The sequence below is a fragment of the Arachis hypogaea genome, chromosome 3 (assembly GCF_003086295.3).
Source record: "Arachis hypogaea cultivar Tifrunner chromosome 3, arahy.Tifrunner.gnm2.J5K5, whole genome shotgun sequence".
In the NCBI taxonomy this organism is placed as follows: domain Eukaryota; kingdom Viridiplantae; phylum Streptophyta; class Magnoliopsida; order Fabales; family Fabaceae; genus Arachis; species Arachis hypogaea.
In genome coordinates this window covers 9,497,012-9,521,000 of record NC_092038.1, presented here as the reverse complement: position 1 = coordinate 9,521,000, position 23,989 = coordinate 9,497,012, and the positions used below count along the sequence as shown (strand labels likewise).

The following is a 23,989-nucleotide window of genomic DNA, read 5'->3' as shown; positions in this document are numbered from 1 at the left end:
ATTGGATTTTTTATTGCGGTTCACATTATAGTTAATAGAGTTAACTGGTATTTTAGTTGATTTCCTAAATGTTTTCTATAATATATTGATGTATATAAAATTTAAAAAAATTGAAAATCTTTTTGTTTTTGTTTTGATTTTATGATCATTACTAGTTCAATTGTAATTGGAGATTTTTTGTTGATGATTTGTTCATTGTCTCCATGGTACTTTTATTTTCATGGGCATGGAACACCCCATTCTTTAATTTATCTTGTAACTTGATTAATTTGCTTGAATAAAAGATGTTGAGGAGCGTGTTGTATAGTTACTAAGATGATTTGTTATTATTTGTTAGGTCACAAGAATCACGTCAATATTTACCAACTACACATATGTTCTTAGATTTAGAAATTTCATGTAAAAGGATCATGCAACATATATTTGAATAATGTTAGGACCACACATGCTGGCTCCTCTTTATTTAACCAAGATTAATAAACAAGTTACATTGACTCAAAGTGGACGGCTACAGGAATCACTTTTCTTAATTAAAATAACAAATTAAAAAATTTAACATTTTTAACACTAATCCATCATCATTACAATGCCAATTAGTCTTCTAGATGGGAACATTGTGTTTCCCAAGGAATTGGAGAGAATTTACAAAGGAAACAATATCATCAAAGTAATCTTCATAATACGGTATATATTAATCACTGAAAAGTTAAAGTAAAGCCCTTGTTTTATTATCTTATATATGGTTATTGTTCATGTCATTAATTAATCAACAAATGTTAATCAAGTAAACCTATAATTTGTTTGGATATATAAATTAATTACCACATTTATATATTGTTTTGGCCAATAAAGAAAATGATCCATCCATTTGTTTCAATGTATCTTTATTATATTTCTTCATTATTATTGAACTAATATTCTTTATCCTTACATGATTGGAAGCAAAATTATTTAAGTTTGATGTATTTGTAGATGGGTTTGGTGACCTATTTTAGTAATTTAGTTAAGAAGAATTAATTTGTACTAAGAATCGGACTTATTAGGTCTCCCAACATGAGAAGTATATATATATATATATATATATATAATTAACAGATAGAATGAATGTAAATACTAGGGCCACTAAACAAATAATTTAGGTAGATCATTATGTAACTAATAATTTTTTTTTAAATAAAAGGTTTAATAATAGAATAATTAAATGTGATTTGGATTATTAACACCGCATTTCACTAAGTTTATTGGAATCATCAATAATCAATTTAGATATAAAAAAAAAGGAAGTGACAAACAGCTGATCTGATTAAGATTTAGATTACGAATAATTATGAAGTAAAATATATCCCTGTAAGAGAGCAATTGAATTTGGACATTCTTCTTGAGAATTGGGATATCTATTTTTTTTAGCTACACAAATCTGAGGTTATTGCTATATGGCACACAACTAATGGTTTTAACTTATAGAAATCAGTTTAAATTTTGATGAACAATTGAGATTGGGCCACCTGGTGAAAGAGAAATATCATAGTGAACTTTTTTTTATTAAAGATGTTAGAAAAAGTTAGAGAAAGTGTATCATAGTTAATATGGTTTGGTGGAAAGCAAGTATGTATAATATTGTTATCTCACATGAATCACATCAACACAACAAACTTGACTTAATTATGTTTTCTTATTCCTATAAACTAATGAGGATTACATGTGAGAGATATATATAAAGAAATTAAAAGAAGAAGTGCAAACTTCTTTAGTGTACTCTTAATTATTGTTCATATATATAGATTAATAACAGTATTATAATATGTTCAACAGAAGTATTTATATAATATAGATTCATACAATTTTGAAACTAAAAAAAAAACTTAAGCTGGTGAATAAAAATACATAAATCATTATATATTTTATATTTATGTAATATAATGAAATTTGTGAAGATGAATTGATGATTGTGTATAAAAGTATGAAATGTGAATGAATTGAATTGAATGGAAAATAAGATGAAAATATAGATTTAACTTGTAAAAAAGAATTAGAAAGAAAGATCAAAATTGATATTAAGTGCCAAATTTCAGAGACTAACTAAAAGAGAAAAATCTGAACTTCTATACTCATTCAACTTATTATTAGTTCTACCAGGAAAAAAAACTTACTCATTAGTCATATTAAAATAGTTAAAGTAAAAATTTGCACGTAATTGTCTTTATTGATTTAACATATTTGATTAGATTATAACTCAATGATTCTCAATTATTAACTTCATAATAAATAATTATAAATGAGTTTTTATCGATAGCTAATCACATATTACTACAATAGTTAAATCCAATTATACTAATTCTACAAGTTTTTCCTTCAAAAGCCCAACTATACATCGTACTTTAGTTTACAATCTATAACACACTAAACCTTCCTAAAAACTTGGATTGCTTTTTATTAAAAGTTTATTGAAAGAACAAGTTTAATTATGTTCATCAAAATATTAGTTTCTTTTCTTTTGACATAGGTATTTATCAAAGGATTTTTTTTTTCAAGGGATTTTAATGGAGCTAAGCCTCAACCCTTTTAGACAAGCATTTCGTTGGTCCTTCAATATCGCAAATCAAAATTTTATAATGAAAGATATCATATAATTAAGGTTTATGAATTGTTTTTACTATTTAGGGATTAATCAAATAATATTATATATTATCTTAAGAATCAAGAAAATAGGTACATAATTAAAAAACACAAATGTACGTGAAGTCACAAAAAAAAAACACAAATGTACGTGAAGAATATGAAAATTCCTTTGTATTTGGAACAGCCTCCGAAGATTATGCCGACACGTCGGTGTAGGGTTTTTCTGTAATTTCGTTAAAACACATATCAACAACATGTACATATATTTCTTATCAAAATTATTTGGAAAGAAATAAGATCGGTGACACATGCATGCGTTTGTATATAAATTATTTATTATTTATTTTTATGACTTGTACATTCAATAAAGCTTTTTACTTTCTAGTCTCTATCTGGTGTTTGTGACTTGAAAGAAACTCCAATAGCAACCTTCTACATTGACTTATCTCAAACATATATTAGTATTCTATATTTATTATTTATAGTCTGAGTTTAGCTTTGTTATGAGAAGCAATATTATTTGTTGATCATTCTTTAGTGTGTTTGTGGGTTTTCTATTTCTTAGTTAGGGTTCAGAGTTTTTAACTTTTTTATTTATATATTTGCCCATAGTATGAAGAGAATAAGGTAACTAAAAACTTAGATTAACATTATATTTTAAATAAATTAATTACTTTTAAAAATTTTATTAAATAAAAAATTGCAGAGTTCAAATTATATTATGATTTTAATTTATCTCTTTAATTTTAAGTAAAATTTCAATTTTTAAAAAAGAGAGATAAATTGACACTTCTCTATCATATTAATTACAACTTTTTTGGTCATGATTAAGTTTTTTTTTTAAACTTAGGTCGTGATTTTATTTTTTGGTCATATACACACTCATGCTTCTCATACAATGCCTCTGTCATGACTTGGTTATGATTTTTCCTTTTTTTTTTTTTTTGGTTTTCCACGGTATCCTTCAACCCGACAGACTAAGGACTAATCCGCCGCGGTACTGAGCTCCATTTAAGGGTTTGTCGCTGGCCAATAATTTTTCCTTTTTTTTATTGTTAGATAATCTGATATTTTTAAGCAATGTGAGCTATTGTGGTTGGGCTTTAACAAAATTAAATTTTTGGACATGGGCTTTAACGAAACTTGGTTTTTGGACATCGGCTGTAACATGACTTTTATATATTTCATTAAACTATATGCTCCTGAAGACAAAAAAAAAAACACTACATGGTTCTGTAAAAGATTAAGGCGGGCAGGCCCAAATAGAATAAAAGGCATCAAAATAAGAATTGGTAGCAGATTAGCAGCTGAGGTTGAGTTGAAGTGGCAAAACCTTGTGTGTCTTAAGCATAGTTATCATAATTGAACCAGTAATTAAATCGGTTAGGTTATTAAATTATTAGTTTAATTAGTGAATTATTGGTTGAACCGATTAATTCGGTCTTATATAAATAAAAAATAAAATATAGTAAAAAATTTAGAATAAAAAATTTAAAATACATATTTTTACTAATATTTTAAAAAAATCTAGCTATTCAAAACAATATGAAACAGAAATAATAAGTATTTTATTAATTTTACTCTATCATAAATATTTTTATTTTATTTTTATATTAAAATAACTATTATTTTCAAATTTTAATAATTTATTAATTAATTTATATCTATTATACTATTATATACTATAAGTATTTATTGAGAAATAATATTAATAGATATTATATAATTAGAAAAAAAATAATAAGTGAGTTTATAATTACTGTTAAATAAAAATATAATTAATTTAAAAATGAATGAGCTTATAATTAAAACTAAAATAAATTAAATAAAAATAAATTATTTGCTAAAAGATATCAATATGTATTTTAATTTGCATGTATACTAATAACAAATAAGTTAGCTTGGTGGTTGTGTCTACCGTTTTAAGAAAATTTTAAAAATAAAACGGTTCGATCGGATCAATCTTTATCGAGTTTGACTAATTTTTACCAGTTTACTTTGAATTTAACCGGTTCATATCGATTCTTTATTTTGTATGGTCTAATCATCGAATTGAATTGATATAAAATCCGGTTCATCAATTTTCTAGTTAAACTGACCAATCCGGTCTAATTTTCATAACAATGGTAAGTCTTAATATGTTGTATCCGAATTCCAAATAGTGGTACCTTTAATGTTAGGTAAGTAAGTGTGTACCTATGATGCATGGACACTGACACGGATACGGAACACGACACGACACAGGATACACCGACACGCGAATTTTAAAATTTTACACGATACAGGGACACGCATACATATAAAATATATAGTATTTTTTAGATAAATCGAAATGATATTTTGATATTTTATTGATATTAAAATATAAATTAAATTTTTTAATTATTTTTAATTATATTAAGTATTTAAAATATTTTTTGTTTTAATAATTAATAATATATACTATATCTAAATTTATTTTAACAATATATGTTAAGAATAAGACTAAATACGCTGACACGTGATGGTATTTAGATAAGTTCAGGCGTGTCCGTAGAAATTTTTTTTATTTTTTATTAAGATACAGTTGGACACGACAGACACGCGTGTCGAATGAGTGTCCGTGAGTGTCACGATAATTCAGCGAAGTATCCGTGCTTTATAGGTGTGTAGTGTGTAGTGCGACAGTGTTGAAGTCAATGCTCATTCTGCCATTTTATATAATTATTATAAAACTTTTTTTAATTTATAATTTTAACGTACGCTGTTAAATATGTTAGTTAAACTCTCAATTTGATAACATTTTAGTAGAATTTCACTACTACACTAACTAAAAAAATATTCATCAATTAGTAATATTATCATATAAAAGATATAAATATGTGTTTTGTCAAATTTATAGCACCCTAACACAATTTACGTGAATAAGGGTTTCAGGTTTCAAAATATAAGTTCTAATATTAGATGATTTACGATATATAAGCTCTAACTCACACAACTTTAACACAATTTATATAATAAAAGAAATATGATATTTGCATAATTAAATTTGTTTTACTAAATCACGTAATTTAGATTTTTTTTAATTTATTTAGGGAAAAAAAAAACAAAGACTAGGTTTTAAATGTAAAGGATTTGATCTATTTTTGTTAATGTAAAAATTGGTGACGACTTTACTAAATATTTTTTTTTTTAAATTACTTTCGTCGTTACATTGTCGATGTGACAAGGGCAAGCGTACGCCTCTGAAAAATTTTAGAGGTTATGAGAAGCTCTAAATTCTAAAATGTTTATAACCTTATTGAATGATGAAACGGCGATAATTCAGATTGTTACTTTTATAAATAAAAAATATTATTGCATGTTACCGAACGAGAATATTACCAGGATATTATTGTAAAATATTCTTTTGATATCACAATTCTTGTTGACTCCTTTTTATTTTATTTTATTTTTATTTTATTTACAGTTATTGCTGGCCCCTTAGTGGTCCTTTTGCTTAGGCTTTTTTTTTTAAGTGAAATTTCAGGTTCAGGTAGTAGCATAATCTATACTTTTTATCTTAAATAATATGAGCTTATTATTTGGTAGAATATATATATAACACATCACTTGATACCTTATGCGTATAGAATAAGGTTAATTTGATTAAGTAGCATTAATGCATTATGGCTTAAAGAAAAACAGAGAAGTGTAAAACAAAGAGCTGGCGAGACAACTAAAGTTAGAGCTTAATTAATATGTGCTCTTTAAGGCGTTATTATTAATAAAAAAATTGAACTTTTTATTTTAATAAAGATTTATTATTATTTAATCAATTTAAATACCCACTTTTATGTATTAATTGTTTAAAAAATTAAAAAAATTATTTATTTTTTATTTTCTCTCTATTCTAAAGACTGAATAAAGAATAATATTTAAAAAATACTTAATTATACTGTTTTAATAAATATATAATTAAATAAATTGAAAATTTAACTTTTGTTACTCCTATCTAATAATTTTGAATACTAAATTATTATGGGACCTTGAAAGAACGAAGTTTCTTAGCCATTACCATAGATTATGAAGAAGTTATAACTCCAAAGAAACTGCTTAGAACTAAGAAGAATATTAATTGTTGCCATGCAAATAGCCCAATACACTAACATTGCAACTGCCATCATTATGACGAATCCTTAGAACATTTTTGTCTTTTTGAGCCACTTCCGAGGGTTTTCTTAGCAATGTTCAATCTTAAACACTAAGGCAAAATCAAAGCCCGTTTGGACATGCATGTTTTTATCTATGAATATCAATTTGTCGCCAGCCTCAATTTTGTCTAATAATAATAGTCCATATATAATGACAATTAGAAAAATAATATAATCGATTCTTGTATATTTTTTTTTAGGAGACTCGAACCCGCAATCTCTTAATTGAGTATGGAGAGACTATGCCATTTGAGCTATTCCTCATTGGCTTGTATATCTTTTTTAATTGCTATATGATCATTCATTCATATCTCAATATATATTGATGAAAACATTTCATTTTAATCTTGGATGAAAAAATAGTAGATAAACAAGTTATTTTTGTAATTAATTACAACAATTTTTTTCCCTTATGTCTTTCCTTTTCTTGGTTTTCAATTCAATTTTTTGTTAGCAATCTTTATGTTAAAATATAATTAAGATCGATTAGGATGAATTAGAATTTTTTAGTATATCTGAATATTTATTATAAAATATTATATCTTTATTATTACGATTCTCTTAGCACTTATAAAAAAAAGAAAGGAAAGAAATTGAATAAATTTTTATTTTTTTTAGATGTGTTTGGATAAAAGAAAAATAAGAAAAAAAATATTATAAAAAGATAATTTTATCCTTATATTATAAAATATATTGGAAAAAATAAAGGGATAATATTGGAAAATAGAGAGATAATTAGTTTTCTCTCCATTTTCTTTCCATTGTTGGAAGGAAAAAAATTGGTGGGACCACCAATATTTTTTCCATTCATTTTTTTCCTCTCCCATTTCACTCCTCAACTAAATAAAGAAAAATAACTATTTTCCTTTCAATTTCTTTTCCTTCCTTTTTCTTCCTTCTATTTTCACCTCAAACAAACACACCTTTATCCTTTCTAACATGATATCAGAGCTATGGTATCTTCCGTAAAGAGGATAAGTTGATTTTAAATCACCATACTTTTCTTCCGTGCCATTTTTGCTCCTTCTCTTTTGTAAATGCTTTTTTTTGGTAGTTCGCCATTTTTTAGTAGTTTTTCGGCCACTCTTGCGGTAGTTCTGTCTGCCTTCCCGTCCGGCAGTTCCGTCTGCTTTTTCGTCCGGTAGTTCCGTCTGCTTTCCCGTCCTGCAGTTCTGTCTGCTTTTCCGTCCGACAGTTTCGTTTGTGTTCCCGTTTGCGTTCTCTTCTGGCAGTTCCGTCTGCGCTTCCATCAGACAGCGGCAGTTTCATCTGCGCTTCCTTCAGTGGCAGTTCCGTCTGTACCCGTGGCAGTTCCATCTGCGCTTCCTTCCGACAGCGGCAGTTTTGTCGGCGCTTTCTTCCGGAAGTTCCGTCTACATCCGTTCTATTAGTTTATGCATTTTTTTATTTCATTATTTTAAATATGTTTCAAACTCACTCAAGTTGTCACTTGAGTTTGAGGGGGATGCTAGAATATAATTAAGATTAATTAGGATCAATTAGAATTTTTTAGTATATCTAAATATTTATTATAGAATATTATATCTTTATTATTACGATTCTCTTAACACCTATAAATATTTTTCTATATTGTATTATTCCAGACAACTTAAATATACTCAATAATATATCATCTTTTCTCCAATTTAGTCTCTTATTTCTAACACTTTAAACTATTGGACTAATTTTGTTAAACTTAATTACAAAAATAACTTGATCATGTAGCATCATCATCATTTAGATAAATACTTTGTAATTATTGTTTAAAAATATTTCATGCACGATTACTAATCAAGTATCATAAATTTGTATAGAGTAAACCACCAATTTCGTACCCAAATTATTAAAACACTAACAAAATTAAATAACTCCTACTTTTATTAATGACAAAAAAATTTTCAAAATATTTTAAAATACAATAAAAATACCTAACATTAAATTTATATTCTTAAAAATATTTTTGGTTATTTTTGTCTCATTATTTAATATTTTAAAAATATTTTTATTCTATTACTCATCCATCAAAATACATCACAAAAAGAAAATATTCACATTCTTAAAAGACATGTTTTATTCTCCTTTTTCAGCAATGTGAATTTTTTAAAAAAAAAATGAGAGAATAAAAGAAAGATAAGATTTTTGTATTTTAACTTCACACATAAAAAGGAAATTTTGTACATAATTACAAGATGTTAACTAAGACTACAATATTCTAAGAGTAACTCCAATGCTGAAAAATAGAGTTTTTCTTCTAACATACAGGGACTCAATTGCCGATGGAGCGAAGAGGAAAGGAAAACTCTTCACGTGGATCAAGGTTGAGAGTCCCTCTAAAGAGAGACTTACAGTAGCCAATAAAATCATGCCATGTGATAAGTTAATAAAAAAAATTAAAAACATATTAGATATATATATATATATATATAATTAATTATTTATATTAATTATTTAATAATTAATTATATTAAATTATAATTAATATAAATAATTATATTAACTCAATTCAAATATTATTTATATTGTTATATTGAATCATAATTAATTAAATTTATTTAAATAAAAAATAAATTTAATTTTTATATATTATAAAATAATTTTTAGTTGGATTATTTATTTTTATTTGTAAAATTTAAAATACTAACCAAATTTAAGTTATCTATTTTAATATTTTATAATATTGAATTATTTTAAATCATAAATTTAAATAATATTATTATAAAAAATAATAATTACATTAATTTTAAATATTTAATTAATTAATTAAGTGGGATTATAATAGAGATTAAAGTTAGTTTCTTCTAATGGAGAAGAGAGATATACTTTGATTTCTTATTTATTATTTATAATGCAAAAACTGATGTAAAATTATTTTTTATGACAGATGAACCATAAATACGAACCGAAATGAATTTCTTATTAGAGATGGTCTAACTATTTTTTTCAAGATTTTATATCATTATTACTCTATCTACATCTTGATGGATGATGATTAATCAATCATGTAGGGATATCCAATTTCCACAAATCGCAAATCTCATATTCCTATGTGGCATAAGGACAAGAATTCAAGTGTAACAAAATCAACCTCTTCCGTTGTCCATTATCCCTACCTAGGAAAATCCTTCCATTTTAGAACTCCAATTTCGATGGACTTCAATGTTTTTTTCTATAAAGTCCTAATGGCACAACTGTTACGCTTTGCACTTGTGATTTAGTTACTGTGTGAGAGGCTTTAAAGAGTTTTTGGCCTTTGCTAAGAACGCTTCAAATTATCACAATTTGGTGCTGCTGTCAGAAAATTTTCTCTGCCAAATATTACCCTTGCCTTATGGACTCAGGTATGTATATTACTTTGATCGGAGTATTAAATGTCTAGTTCGATACGAATAATTATATTTCTAATACGTCTCTTTATTTACAAATATTTTAATTCGAAATCTAGATCTTTTGACTATAGAAGTTCTGATTAAGTCAATAAAACTACTTTTCTTAAAAATTTAAACTGATAGAAAAAAGTATATAAATAATTATATCTCTGACCACGAATTACTCGAGTGTGAATGACAATCAAAATCTTTTTATTTGGTATCTGCTAATTTAGTTTGTTGTGAACTGGAAAATAGGTTCACCGCACCAATGGATAAGGGAGCCGAGATTGGAAGACAGCAACACCTCAAATCCATTTGATCTTCTTTACGAATGTGCCAAATTTGTTGCATCAGGAAGCATAAAAAATGCAGACATAGCACTTGAAAACATCTCTCACCAGTTGTCTCCGGACGGCGCAGCAGCGCAGCGAACGGTGACTTATTTCAGCGAAGCTCTGGCTTCCAAGATAGTCAAGAATCTTCCAGGAGTAGACAAAGCTCTAAACTCCTCAAAGAGATTAACTGCTCCTGAAGAAATCCTTGTCCAGAACTACTTCTATGAGTTGTTTCCATTTCTGAAATGTGCTTACTTGACTGCAAATCAAGTCATAGTTAAAGCAATGGAAGGCGAAAAAATTGTTCATATAATTGATCTGCATTGTGCAGAGCCGGTTCAATGGATTAACCTCTTGATGACATTGAATGAGCGTCCTGAAGGACCTCCTCATTTGAGGATCACAAGCATTCATGATAAGAAAGAGGTTTTAGATCAGATGAATGCTAGTTTGACAAGAGAAGCAGAGAAATTGGATTTTCCTTTGCAGTTCAATCCTATAGTTAGCACTTTAGAAGATCTTGACATTGATAGTTTGCCGGTTCGCACAGGCGAGGCGCTTGCAATTTGTTCTGTCTTGCAGCTGCATCGCCTTCTAGCCACAGATGATGAAGCTCTAGGGAGGAATTCCCCGGCTGCAACGATGAATCTGCATAGAGCAGTGCATATGAACCGAAGAACTTTCGCAGAGTGGCTCGAAAGAGATATGATGAATTCATATATTTCAAGTCCTATCTCTGCTTTGTCACCTCCTCCTCTGTATCCTTCACCTAAGATGGAGGCATTTTTAAGAGATCTTCGCAAACTGCAGCCAAAATTAATGGTGATAACTGAGCAAGAGACTAATCTTAATGGATGCAGTCTTGTGGAGAGAGTTGAGAAAGCTTTGTACTTCTATAGTGCCTTGTTTGATTGCTTGGATTCGACCGTGCGAAGAACTTCCTTGGAGAGGAAGAAAGTTGAGAGTTTGCTGCTTGGAGAGCAGATAAAGAACATCATTGCATCTGAGGGGTTTGAGAGAAAGGAGAGGTATGAGAAGCTTGAGAATTGGATTCGGCGGCTCGATCTGGCCGGTTTTGTGAGGCTGCCTTTGAGAGACAATGATAAATTGCATGCTAAGGAGGTTTTGCACAACTATGGACACAAATATATGATTAGAGAAGGCCATGGTTGCTTACTTGTTTGTTGGGGTGATAGACCCCTTTTCTCCATTTCAGCATGGAGTTTTAGAGGATTAAATCTTTCTTTATAAGATGGAATCAACACCATATCTCCTTATATATGTATATCATTGTTCATTTGTTATTGATTCCAACTATTAATTACTCTTCTTATTATTAGATTACTTGTAACTGTAAATGGATGTGGGATAGTTTAGTGCAGCACCTAAAATTTCTCATGCAACATATCTAGGATTGTTTTTTTTTAATTATTATTTCAAATGGAAACATGTACATCTATTTCTATTTCTATTAGTATTTGACTATTTGTTTGCTGTATTGGAATTTGAAGTGTGAAAAATTAAGTCTCTCATTAGTTAAACTTAGTCTAAGTGAAGAGTATATATTGAATGAGTAGACATAGTTTACATGTAAAGTGGATTCATAGTACATTTTCCTTGTTTTTATGGATTTAATTAGAATTAGAAATTTGAGGTTGTTCCCCATTGATTCTTTCATAATCTTACAAATCTCTGTATAAAACTTGCATTGGGGTGTAAAACTATGCAGATCCAATCCATAATTCACCATTCTTTCTTAAGCAATAAAATTGCTTATGTTAAGGGAAATAAACATAAACAAAGACCAAATGAAGAAAAAGAAATTATCATTAATATGAATCTCCATCCACATTTGAACAAGTGATAACAGTATTCTGAATAGAAAACTCTATATGAGAGAATTTTCACATACACTATACACTAAGAATGAAAAAAAAAACATTTGTTCTAGAATTGTCTCAGACTATTCTTTGATTTTCACTACCCATACTATCTCTGTGTGTGTGTCTACACTTCTCAACCTATATTAGTCTTTCCTTTCATTTTATGTATATATGAATTTTTCAGTGAGCTTTCACTTGGTAATATGGAAACTGTCCTTAACTTCTTTCGTATCTGCTGTCACGAGCTGCAGAGAGTATAGTAGATGACAATCAACATAATTGTATCCAAGTATAAAGAAATGTTTATTGAACATAGTTATTATCGTATTTTGAGTCGACATAACACTTATTTGCCTTTGGATAGGGAGTGAGTTCCATATTCGTGGAATTCGCACTTAATCCAAAGGCAAATGATAGAATAACAACATAGAATACGATGTTAACCATGTTAAAATTAACAGTGTAATAAATTCTAACCTCTAAGCTCAAATCATTCCTGGTAGCATGTGCTCTCAAATAACCAAATTCAGAAATCCTTATCAGACTCCAGTTATCCACCTATAAATACACAATTAAAAATATGTTATGTATATATGAATTAATGAATGTTGTTCATAGTGTGATGAAGATATCATTGCTTACACTGCTTGGAAATTGGTCTAAGGTGAAGCCAGCATTGCCAACAACAACATGCACAGGAGCACTGTAGTTTCTATGATCATATGTATCAACTCCTTTTGAATCTTTTTTGGGCATGGCTTTACATTGGTTTTGATATACAGAACAAGTTCTCTCATAATTATGCACATGCCCAAAAAGAACCAAATCAACCTGGTTCAATTCAATCCAAGAATGAATATATAAAGTGAAGAAAAAATTTAAGGGTCTATATAGTCTATGGAACTTGATTTACTAACTACTAACCTTATTGGCTAATAGCAATGGCTCCACAGCTGCAACAAAATTCTTGTCAGCAGATGAATGATCTGAGGTATACATTGGCCTATGTCTGTAAACATTTAAAAGTATTATGATCAATGAATATATATACTGTGAAATTGAATAAGCCTATGATTTAAACTAAACTAAACCAAACTCACCCCATGAATATTAGCCATGGAGTTTTTTGTCTATTAACTGAAGCCATGTCCTTTTTCATCCATGCATACTACAAAAAATAGTGCAGTTAAATTTCATATATTAAAAAACTTATAATATTAAACCATAGATATGAACATACAAAGAAAAAGGTTAAAGTATATTTTTGTCCTTGAAGTTTTTGAAAAATTTTAAAAATATTTTTTAATGTTTAATTTGTTTTAATTTATTCTCTTATGTTTTAAATATGTCTCAATTATATCTTGAGGGTTAATACCATTATCAAAGATGTTGATGTGGCAATGATATGCTGATGTGTTAGTGACATGTCAGAAAAAAAAGCTTCTCTGAATTTACCTGCTCAGAATTTTGTGACCAATCATGCTCAGTTGATATAACAGTGAAATGGACACTTGCTTGTTCAATAGAGTACCAAGGCTTATCCTTTGCTGAAGTTGGCATTGGAAAATATGTTTCATATGCTACTCCACATTCCCCACCAGAATCAGGAGTGATATACACTGAACCAGAATTCACATAATCCCTGAGTATATAATAAAGTATATTATAAACCATAAGCCTAGTAATTAATGATAACATCACTACTTTAATTCCATTAATGATTATGATATAATGATAATAATAATAACAATAATACTACCTCTCATGGTTCCCAATTGCTGTCATATAAGAAACTCTGGAAGCTACTGGATTAATAAGGCTAAGGAAGAAATCCCATTCTGCTAGAAAACCAGTGGCATAGCTTATGTCTCCAATGTGAAACACTGAGTCTACATTCTCAGATTTCACTTCTTCATCTATAGATGAAATAACTGAAAGTGCTCCTGGCTATGAATGAAAAATGAACTAGATCAACATAATGAAATGAATGATGATGTTGTTGGTATTATTGTTCTGTATATATGCTAGTAGTTTTGTCAAAAAAATTACCTGAATGTAATGTTCTTGTGAATCATCAAGAGGAGTTTTTCCCATATCACCATATGTAATGAATCTTAGTTCATCTGATCCTCCAGCAGGTGGAGTTAAAAACTTCATTTGTTCACTCCAACCAACAGAATCACTGCATCATCATAGCATAGTCACAATGTATTGCAATACAAATAGTTTCACAAGCTATATATATAATCTAAACCTATTGAATTAAGTTCATAAACATATATTGAGTTTAATTTTAATGCATTATAAGGAGTAAAATGTTTTACATAATTGTCTAATTATGACAATTATTACATTTGTTCTTTTAGATATTCACACGGCCAATATAAAAAGTAGTTATTTTTGTTCAATTATTTTGTTTCATGACTAATTCATCGTAAATTGAAACTTTATTTAAGGGCTTGTCATTGGTCAATAAATTATTGCATATATAAAGTGAAATTCAAAATCTTGACAGCTTAAACGAACTAGTGAACTAACCACTCGACCAACACAAGTTGGTTAGTTATTTTTGCTAAGTGAATCTATCAAAATTAAATTGTTAATACCTTCCGTATCTGTAGTTGAAGGTGGTTGAAGGACTAAGTCCTGTCATAACTGCTGAATGGATGTATCCAGGGTCATGCCATCCAAAATCCTTAGCAGGACTTGGAAGCAATGCTGAAGCTATCAAATGGAAACAGTGTTTGTTGATTTGAACAAATACATAATATATAATAATGATTAGGTATAAATAATTAAGTAATACTCACAGCACATATCATCTTGTGAAAATGTAGTGATCACTGAGGTAGCTGATTTCCCATTTGCATATTGAACTTGTTGAGGTTGATTATCTCCACTAACCCATGTTAATCTCATCTGCAACACCAATCATTAATGTAAAATTAAGAAACAAAAGATTAATTAATTAAGTAATTAATTAAAGTCTAGTTTTTTGGTTACATACAGAAGTTGAAGTAGAATCAGTGGATGAGAGGTGGCCATAGAGAGGCCTCTTAGGATTAGAAAAAGTCAAAGGTTTTGACCTTCCAACAAAGCATGGGGTCAAGAATCCACCAGTGAAGAACACAAATTCGATGTCTGTTCTAATGTTGATGACGTGGAATTTTATTGAACCACTGCATGCTTTGCTCTTGCAATTAAGGTAATTTGGATCATTTGACATAAATTGTGCCTACATAAAAAATAATAATATCATATAAATTTCTTTAATTTTAAGTGGGAAAACACATAATATTCATTCATTATTGATTAATAGATTAACATAGATTTTAGTATGGAAACAAATGCAACGTATTAAATGTATAAAACATTATAATAAAATTGCACTCTAGATAATAAACAGTTTAGATTTATAAAATTTATATTAAAAAACATTAAATTGTTTTTTATAGAAGTGTTATGACTTATGACCTGATTATCTAGTTTCATGACGTGATGATTATGTTAATTGGAACTGTTTAAAAATTAATTTAATTATAAAATATCAGGTGATGAATAAAAACCTGAATGCTTAGCTTGCTACTCCCACTTTTCATTTTACTTAAGAATATGACATGTTAATAACAAAGAATAATTTTGCCGGACTTAACCTATATGAAGTTGATAAATATGAATTATTCCTTAAGAATAATAATTAAGACTTTGCATGTCACTATGTCAGGTTGATAATAATTAAGAATTTTGCCGGACCGAATCTCTAAATTATTTGATAAAAAATAAAATAAAATAAATATTAATATTATTTATTCGTTAGTCACTGTGTGTACTGATATTGCATATACTTAGTTCGGTCCAAAAAAAAAAAGATGTTGATTAGTGTGTTATATATCAATATATGCAATGCCCTTTTATTTTCTTTTATTTTCTTTGGGGTGAGGTGATTTAGAAGAAATTCCCAAAATTATTATAATATAATACATATTCCCAAGATCCTTCTCTATATGCTAATGAACCTAGTTATTATACACTTCAAAGTATTAATCATTTATTTAATTACGTCTCAAAGGAATCCACTTCACTAGGCCTCAAATATTCGACCGGTACTTTTCAGGATTGCCCATTATTTCTGTGGTTAGAATTTTCACTCATGAATAAGCAATATTTATTATATATATAAAATAAAAATAAACAGATAAAAAAAAGAATGTTTATATATAGTGGAACTTGCCTCATATAGTGTAGCAAAAAGTATAAGATGCTATATATATATATATATATATATATATATATATATATATATATATATATATATACACACACGAAGATAAATATATACTTTTGTTTCCATTCTCATTATTAAGTGTGTTTGCGGTGCGATTTGGTTCAGTTTTAAGGGAAAAAGTCATTCGATCCGAACGCTTAATTTATATGCGGTGCGGTTTAGATTGGATGAACTTTTTTTTTTATAAATTCAATCCGATCCGATCCGATTACAAGCGGTTTGGATCGGTTTGGATTTGCAGTTTTTTAAATAAAAAATTAAATATATATAATAAGTCTTAATATCAAATTTTAAATAATCAATAATGACATAACAAGTTTTAACAATATCTTAAAAAGTCAACGATAACATAACAATAGAAATAAAATTATAGGTTAGTTAAAAAAATAAATAAATAATATTTTGAACATAAAAATATTTATTAAATAATAATAATATATAAATAATAGAAAAATGTATAATAAATTGAACATGTTATAAGTATAATCGTAAATATAATAATAAAATAATAATATTATAACACATTGTGCGGTTTAGATTGGATTGGATCAGTTATAAAAAGTAAATCCGAAATCCGATCCAATTCAGTGCGCGGTTTGAAAAAAATAGAATCCAATCAAATCCAAAATAGTACGGTTTTAATCGATTTTTAGTTTAAATTAGATTAAATGAACGGTTTAATTTAAATCGGTTTGGATTTAAATACTCCTACCCATTATGCACAAATAAATAATTAAAATGAATAAATTCTTATTATAACTTCAAATATAGTTTTAGTTTCGTAATAATTAACATTTAAATAATATATACAGTGTAGTGGCTTTTATTTGTGCTAGCTAGGAGCATCTAAAATTATATTCCATCTCAATATACCATTATAATTTAGGGTCGGAGCTTTCAACAAGATATTAAAACATTGCGTGAACGGAACGTCCCTTTGACAATGTCTTAGTTAAGAGATATCAAAACATTGGCATCCATTTTTTTTTTTTTTGGCCTTAATAATTTCCCTAGCTAGCTAGATATTCCCCAATGTATAAATGTAAGAGGATAATTTAGGACCTTGCTGATAAACACCACAATGAATGAAAACTTGGGCAAGCAAAAGCATGAAATTATTCTAAATTTATTTTAACATTATTAAATGTTAATGCCGGTGGAGTAATTAATTTAGTTGAAGAAGAAGAAACAGCTGCTCGTTCGTACCCACGTCAAGAATTAAAGAGAACATTTATTTACCTATACCTCTCTTTTCTATTAGAATGATATATATTTGAAGAGAATGCTTATATAAAAACGTTTAAAATATTTTTCTGTAAAGACGTTTATGTTTTGTATTATTGTTAGACATATTAATAAATTGATTATTTTAAATTTTTTAATAAATTAAAATAAAATTGATTTTTTTATAACAATAATAATAAATTTATTTTTTTTTAGAGATTTAATTATATTTTTAAATTTTTAAAAATTTAAATAATTATAAAATAAAAAATTAAAGATATATTTATTTTTTTTATCAAAAAGTTTAAAGATATTTGATTTAGATTATGTAATTCAATCGGATCAAATTGGGTTTAATAATTATAATGCAAATAATTAAATTTATTATTATTGTTATAATAAAATGATTTTGTTATGATTTATTAAAAAATAAATTATTAACCAGTTTAATAAAAATATCCAATAATAATATGACACATGTAAATATCTTTAAAAAAAGGCATTTTTAGTATCTTTGTATGTTAAAGGGGTCTCCATATTTTAATTATATATTATTCTTCTAATAAATAACATGTAAAAAAAGACTTACATGTATTTTTTAATATTTATTAAAACATTTAAAAATTAATTTTTTATTAAGATTTAGTTTACAAGGCTTTGTACTTTGTAGTGGCTCATAAAGTGTGAACGAAAATGAGCCAATTTTAGATTGTGAAGAAAAAAAAATTCAAAATAGCTGATGGATCTATTATATAGCTAGAGACTTTGAAAATATGAACTCTATTATATGTAGACGTATTAAATGTAAAATATATATTAAGTCGATTCATTTTCTATTTATCATTATCAAAATAAATAAATATCAATTTATTTTAAATAAAATCCACACACATTATTCATAAAAAAAGTTTAAAAGTCAGTAATTTTAATTTATATTAGCTAGTACTTTTAATTTAGTTAGTAACTCAATACTTTTAATCTAATAAGACAATATTATACTTTTAATAAATATTGTTAGTTATATATTGACAAAAAAAATTATGCTGGCCATATAACATATATTACATTTCATAAAATATTATAATCAATACATAATATATACACTTCATAGATATCAATAAAAAATATTATATGTATATTAAAATTAATCATTAATTTAATTATATTTATATATTATTTTATATATTATTAATATATCATTTCTATTCTAATAATATTTTATATATGTTAAAAATATAATTACTTATGTATTTATTCTTATCAATTTAAGATTTAAAAAAATATATCATAATATGATATCAGAATTTATATGAGTTAAGCGTTTATAGAGTTCGATTTTTGTTGACCTCAAAAAAAAGAATTTTATTAGTATAAAATCAATTAAAAAAATAAAACCTATAAAAAATTCACATAAAAAAAACTCTTACACAATTTCATGTTAAGAGTTGAAGAATATTCCCTCAATCTACACATGATTAGATAATGGATGGTGATGGATAAGAAAGGAACAATTGCAAAAAATTATGGTAGCTGATGTATGTACGTGTGTGGATTGAATTAGAAGAAGCTTATATATGAATGAAAAAAAGGCGTCTAAGTTATGTACACATACACTTTATTCTCATACATGAAAACAATGCACATGGGGTATGGTTTCACGTTGCCAAATTCAAAACCATCTCTATCTTATGCATGTTTCAAGTATGAACATTATTATGCAGTGTTGTAGCCTTAATTATCACTCGTGTTAACAAGTCAAACTTAAGCTTCCGAGATAGAGAAAGGAAAGAAAGAAAAAAAATATATAAGTTCAATAATGGTAAGTTTTTTTTTTTTAAATACGGTTGTTTAATTTATGCATTTTCAAATAGATACATGTTATGTGTCAACCTATTGCTGATGTGTGACGATGTTATGTCAGACCATCAATCAATTGACAAACTACGTATAAGAAAAAAACATTACATGGTCATAATTAATTTCATTAAAAAATAACATACCAGCAATACATTGAAAAAATTATTATTATTATATCTTAAATTCTGAAATTTTTGTTTAAATAGTCGGTGAAAAATACATGCAAAGTAAGGATGACGAACTTAACTAATTAATCTCTCTGCCTAGCCATTTCATTTGATGGTTGCTTGAGATTATTATAATAAAACCATTGACTAATTAAAGACAATTAATCTATTAATTAATTATTAATATGCTGATGATAATTTCTATACAACCAAGCTTTATTATTTTTATCATATGACAAACTAACAATATATATAATACATCAAACATATACTTAATTAGAAACGCAAGTTTTGCACCTTATACCCAACAGAAAATAACAGGTATGGCATTTATAAGGCATGCTCTAGAATATGAACCCATTGCTTCCATTTATTATTATTATTATTAATATTATCCAACTGTTATATTAATTATTACTATTACTATATCTTATCTTATACAAGACAGGACATTACATAAATAAAATCGCTCAAAAAACCTCGAAAAGAAAGGAAACCATATTGCACCAAAAGTCAAGCAGGACCATAACTAATTAATTAAAATAAAATGAAACTATTAATTTAACAAGGTATGTACCTTAACAGGGTAATGGCAAAGTAGTGGAAGTTTGGCAATATCACCAGTTTGTACATAGTATAACTCGCTATGAAGACAAGTGTTAACACTGCACATACATAACGTATATATATAATATTAATTATGAATGAAACATGATCAACTTCTTGTTAATTATTATTGGAATGAACATAATATATGCATGTATGTGCATGAGTTTTGTGTGAGCAATAATAGTAAAGTTTAACTTTAATTTAGATCCCATCAATCATATATATGTCATGAGAGGAAAACAAAAAAGAGTAATAACTAACACTTTATTTCGTGTACAACCATTTAACACTTCAATGCAAAAGTGAGAAATGAAACATTATTCATGATAACAAACAAAGCAAAAAGTGTTGCACTATAAATGAATTGAAACATCACTTTATCAGTTTATTATTACTATTATAAATTAAATATCAAACTCAGTGCAATATAAAGTGTAAAGTAGTTAATTTTATAAAAAAGAAAATACAAGTATGATATATATATTGGTGTTAGAATTAGTAAATCCTATATTTTTGTGATAATGAAAAATAAAATTAAACGCATAAATTTATTTAGGTTATGTATAAATTTTTTTTAAAATTAGCAGTGTATTAAAACTAAACTTTTATATATATATATATATATATATATATATATATATATATATATATATATATTATGGTGTCTAATTTTTTAACTATTTAATACAAAAATAAAAAATATCCTTTTCAATTTTTAGACAAATTAAACACCCACGTGTTAAGTAACATAGAATTTTTTTAAATTAAAAAATAATAAATTTATGATCACAAAAATAATTTTTATAAATATAAAATATTTTTTATTTTTTTTGTCTTTAATTCAGCAAACCAACTAATTGTCACAGATTGGAACATGTTGGCCAATAAATTATTGTATATAAAAAATATGATTTGTATTTTTTTATATATTTGTCTTAATAAACTGACGATAATTAATGTGGAAGATATTTAAGCAGAATAATAATATTAAATTCTTACTTAGAATTGGAAGGTGAGATCATGGCGACCCAATCTCCATGGGAGGGTCTAGAAACGCCGGAGACAGTTACTGTGATGAACTCATCATCCGACAAACTTGAATTGGAGGAACTGACATTCACCATCAACTTCAAATTAGGGCTGGAAGCAGAGCAATCTGGCAACACTCTTCTATTTATGGTTCTGAATTCTGATAATGCTGTGAAGTTTCTGTGCACTCTTGAACTCTTTCTTATCACATCCTCTAAAGTCGCATCATCAGCGCTTAAAGATTTAACACACAAAATCATTAATAATACATATTTGAGAATCCAATGATTATTAGACTCCATTGTTGAAGAAGGATGAAGGAGGGAAAGTAAGAAGCAAGGCTGTGTTTGGCAAATGATGATTTAATTTCTTTGAATTTTGGAGAGAGTGGAGGGAGGGTTTTAATTTATAATAATAAGAAGAAAAGAAGGCGTAGTTATTATTAATTACGTTATGGCATGTTGATGTGAATGTGAAAGTAAATATAGAAGAACAAATATGGTGCGTATGGGAAACATTATTGTCATGGGTAGGCCAAGAAGAAACAAATTTTCCTTCTTCATATTATATTGTGAATTTAATTTTCTGGATGTAAGAAAATTTACATAAATAATTAACAGTGTTTTGACGTATAATTTATATTTGGAGAAATATTAACAAACTAACACTATAGTAATTATTTTCTTTTAATATTATAATAAGTTGTTAAATAAGATCTTAAATTTTGTTAACTTTGATTTTAAATATTTTTTAATTAAATTTTAATGTTTCTAATAAAACAGAAAGAGTATGCAAAGATAATAAAATTGTGAAAGAATAATAATGAAAGAAAAGAAAAGATGAAGAAATTTTATTGATTGTTGATTGATTGAATTGTTCATTATGAAGGTAAAACTAAGTATATAGAGAGCATTGGCATATGAAAGATAAAGATAAGATAGAGATAAAGATAAAGATATAAGATAAGATAAAGACTAGAATTATAATTGAATTTGTGTATTCTGTTGGGCTGAATTTGTGGACAGTGAGACGTCTTTATTGTTGTCATGGGCTAAAGTGGAAGAGTAATTTAATACGCCCCGCAAGCTGGAGGATGCAAGATGTCAAGAATACTAAGCTTATTCAGATTAAGATAGAAGGGTTGAGGAGACAAAGGCTTGGTGAAAATGTCGGCTAGTTGCTCAGAAGAGGGAATTGGGAGAAGTTTCATCACGTCAGCTTGAGCTTTTTGTCGAACCAAGTGACAATCAACCTCTAAATGTTTGGTCCGTTCATGGAAAAACCGGGTTAGCAGCAATATGAAGAGCACTCTGATTATCACAATATAAAAATTGAAGTTCACAAGTTGTGTTGGCAAGTGCACGATATTCTGCTTCCGTGGATGAGCGGGCAACGGTGGTTTGTTTCTTGGTCTTTCAAGAGACTAAAGAACTGCCTAATAAGAAATAATAACCTGACATCCGGCCCAATCGGAGTCACTCAAGTCAAGAAGCTGAATTTCTGATTCCCTTGGAAAGAAAAGTCCTTTGCCGGGACTAGTTTTCAGATATCGTAACACATGCTTGGCAGCTTGAAAATGAGATCCAGTAGGAGATGCCATGAATTGACTTAATTGTTGAGTGGCATACATGATATCCGGTCGAGTAGTGGTGAGATAGATAAGACGGCCAACCAAACGGCGATGTACAAAATGGTCGGATAGCAAGGGACTTTTGTCTTGATATAGTCTTGTGGTACTATCCATTGGAACAGAGGGAGGTTTAGCACCTAATAAACCAGAATCCTCCAAAAGATCAAGACAATATTTTCTTTGAGATAAGCAAATTTCCTTCTCTGATTGAGCAACTTCAATACCCAAAAAATATTTTAATGGGCCCAAGTCTTTAATTCGGAAGTGTTGGTGCAAAATAGATATAATGGCAGCAAGTTCAGAAATAGAATTACCAGTGAGAACAATATCGTCAACATAGACTAAAAGGATAGAAATTTGATCACCAATGAATTTAACAAATAAGCTATAATCAGATGAGGTCTGCTGATATCCATGAGATAGCAAAAGATGAGAAAGTTTGTCATACCACATACGACTAGATTGTCGTAAACCATACAGTGACTTTAGTAGCTTACAACATTGATTCGGTTGAAGAGATGTAAATCCGGGTGGTAGAGTCATATAAACATCCTCAAAAAGATCCTTATGTAAGAAAGCATTATTGACATCCAACTGATGTATGAGCCAATGCTTCATAGAAGCCAATGCCAAAACTAATCTGATGGTGGCAGGCTTGACAACAGGGGAGAAAGTTTTCAAAAAATCAATACCTTCAGTTTGAGTGAACCCTTTAACCACAAGACGTGCTTTATATCGATCAACTGAATCATCAGACTTGCGTTTGATGCGATAGACCCATTTACAGCCAACCGGCTTAACCCCTGCAGGG

The 23,989-nt window shown here is 27.7% G+C and overlaps 2 protein-coding genes across 2 annotated transcripts; one reads left to right on the top strand and one right to left on the bottom strand.

Moving 5' to 3' along the window:
* Positions 1 to 9,809: 9,809 nt before the first annotated feature.
* Positions 9,810 to 11,986, top strand: LOC112789371 (GRAS family protein TF80-like). The gene is made up of 2 exons (XM_025831230.3): positions 9,810 to 10,129; positions 10,415 to 11,986. The coding sequence occupies exons 1-2, from the start codon at positions 10,120 to 10,122 to the stop codon at positions 11,743 to 11,745; spliced, it is 1,341 nt and encodes a 446-aa protein (XP_025687015.1). The 5' UTR covers positions 9,810 to 10,119; the 3' UTR covers positions 11,746 to 11,986.
* A 317-nt stretch (positions 11,987 to 12,303) lies between these two features.
* Positions 12,304 to 22,084, bottom strand: LOC112789370 (probable inactive purple acid phosphatase 27). Its single transcript, XM_025831229.3, has 13 exons — positions 21,519 to 22,084; positions 20,488 to 20,575; positions 15,385 to 15,612; positions 15,188 to 15,296; positions 14,984 to 15,101; positions 14,427 to 14,559; positions 14,137 to 14,324; positions 13,833 to 14,019; positions 13,478 to 13,545; positions 13,302 to 13,386; positions 13,020 to 13,208; positions 12,855 to 12,935; positions 12,304 to 12,622 (listed from the first exon to the last, which is right to left on the bottom strand). Exons 1-13 carry the CDS (start codon positions 21,848 to 21,850, stop codon positions 12,569 to 12,571), a joined length of 1,860 nt encoding a protein of 619 aa, XP_025687014.1. The 5' UTR covers positions 21,851 to 22,084; the 3' UTR covers positions 12,304 to 12,568.
* Between the last annotated feature and the right edge of the window lie 1,905 nt (positions 22,085 to 23,989).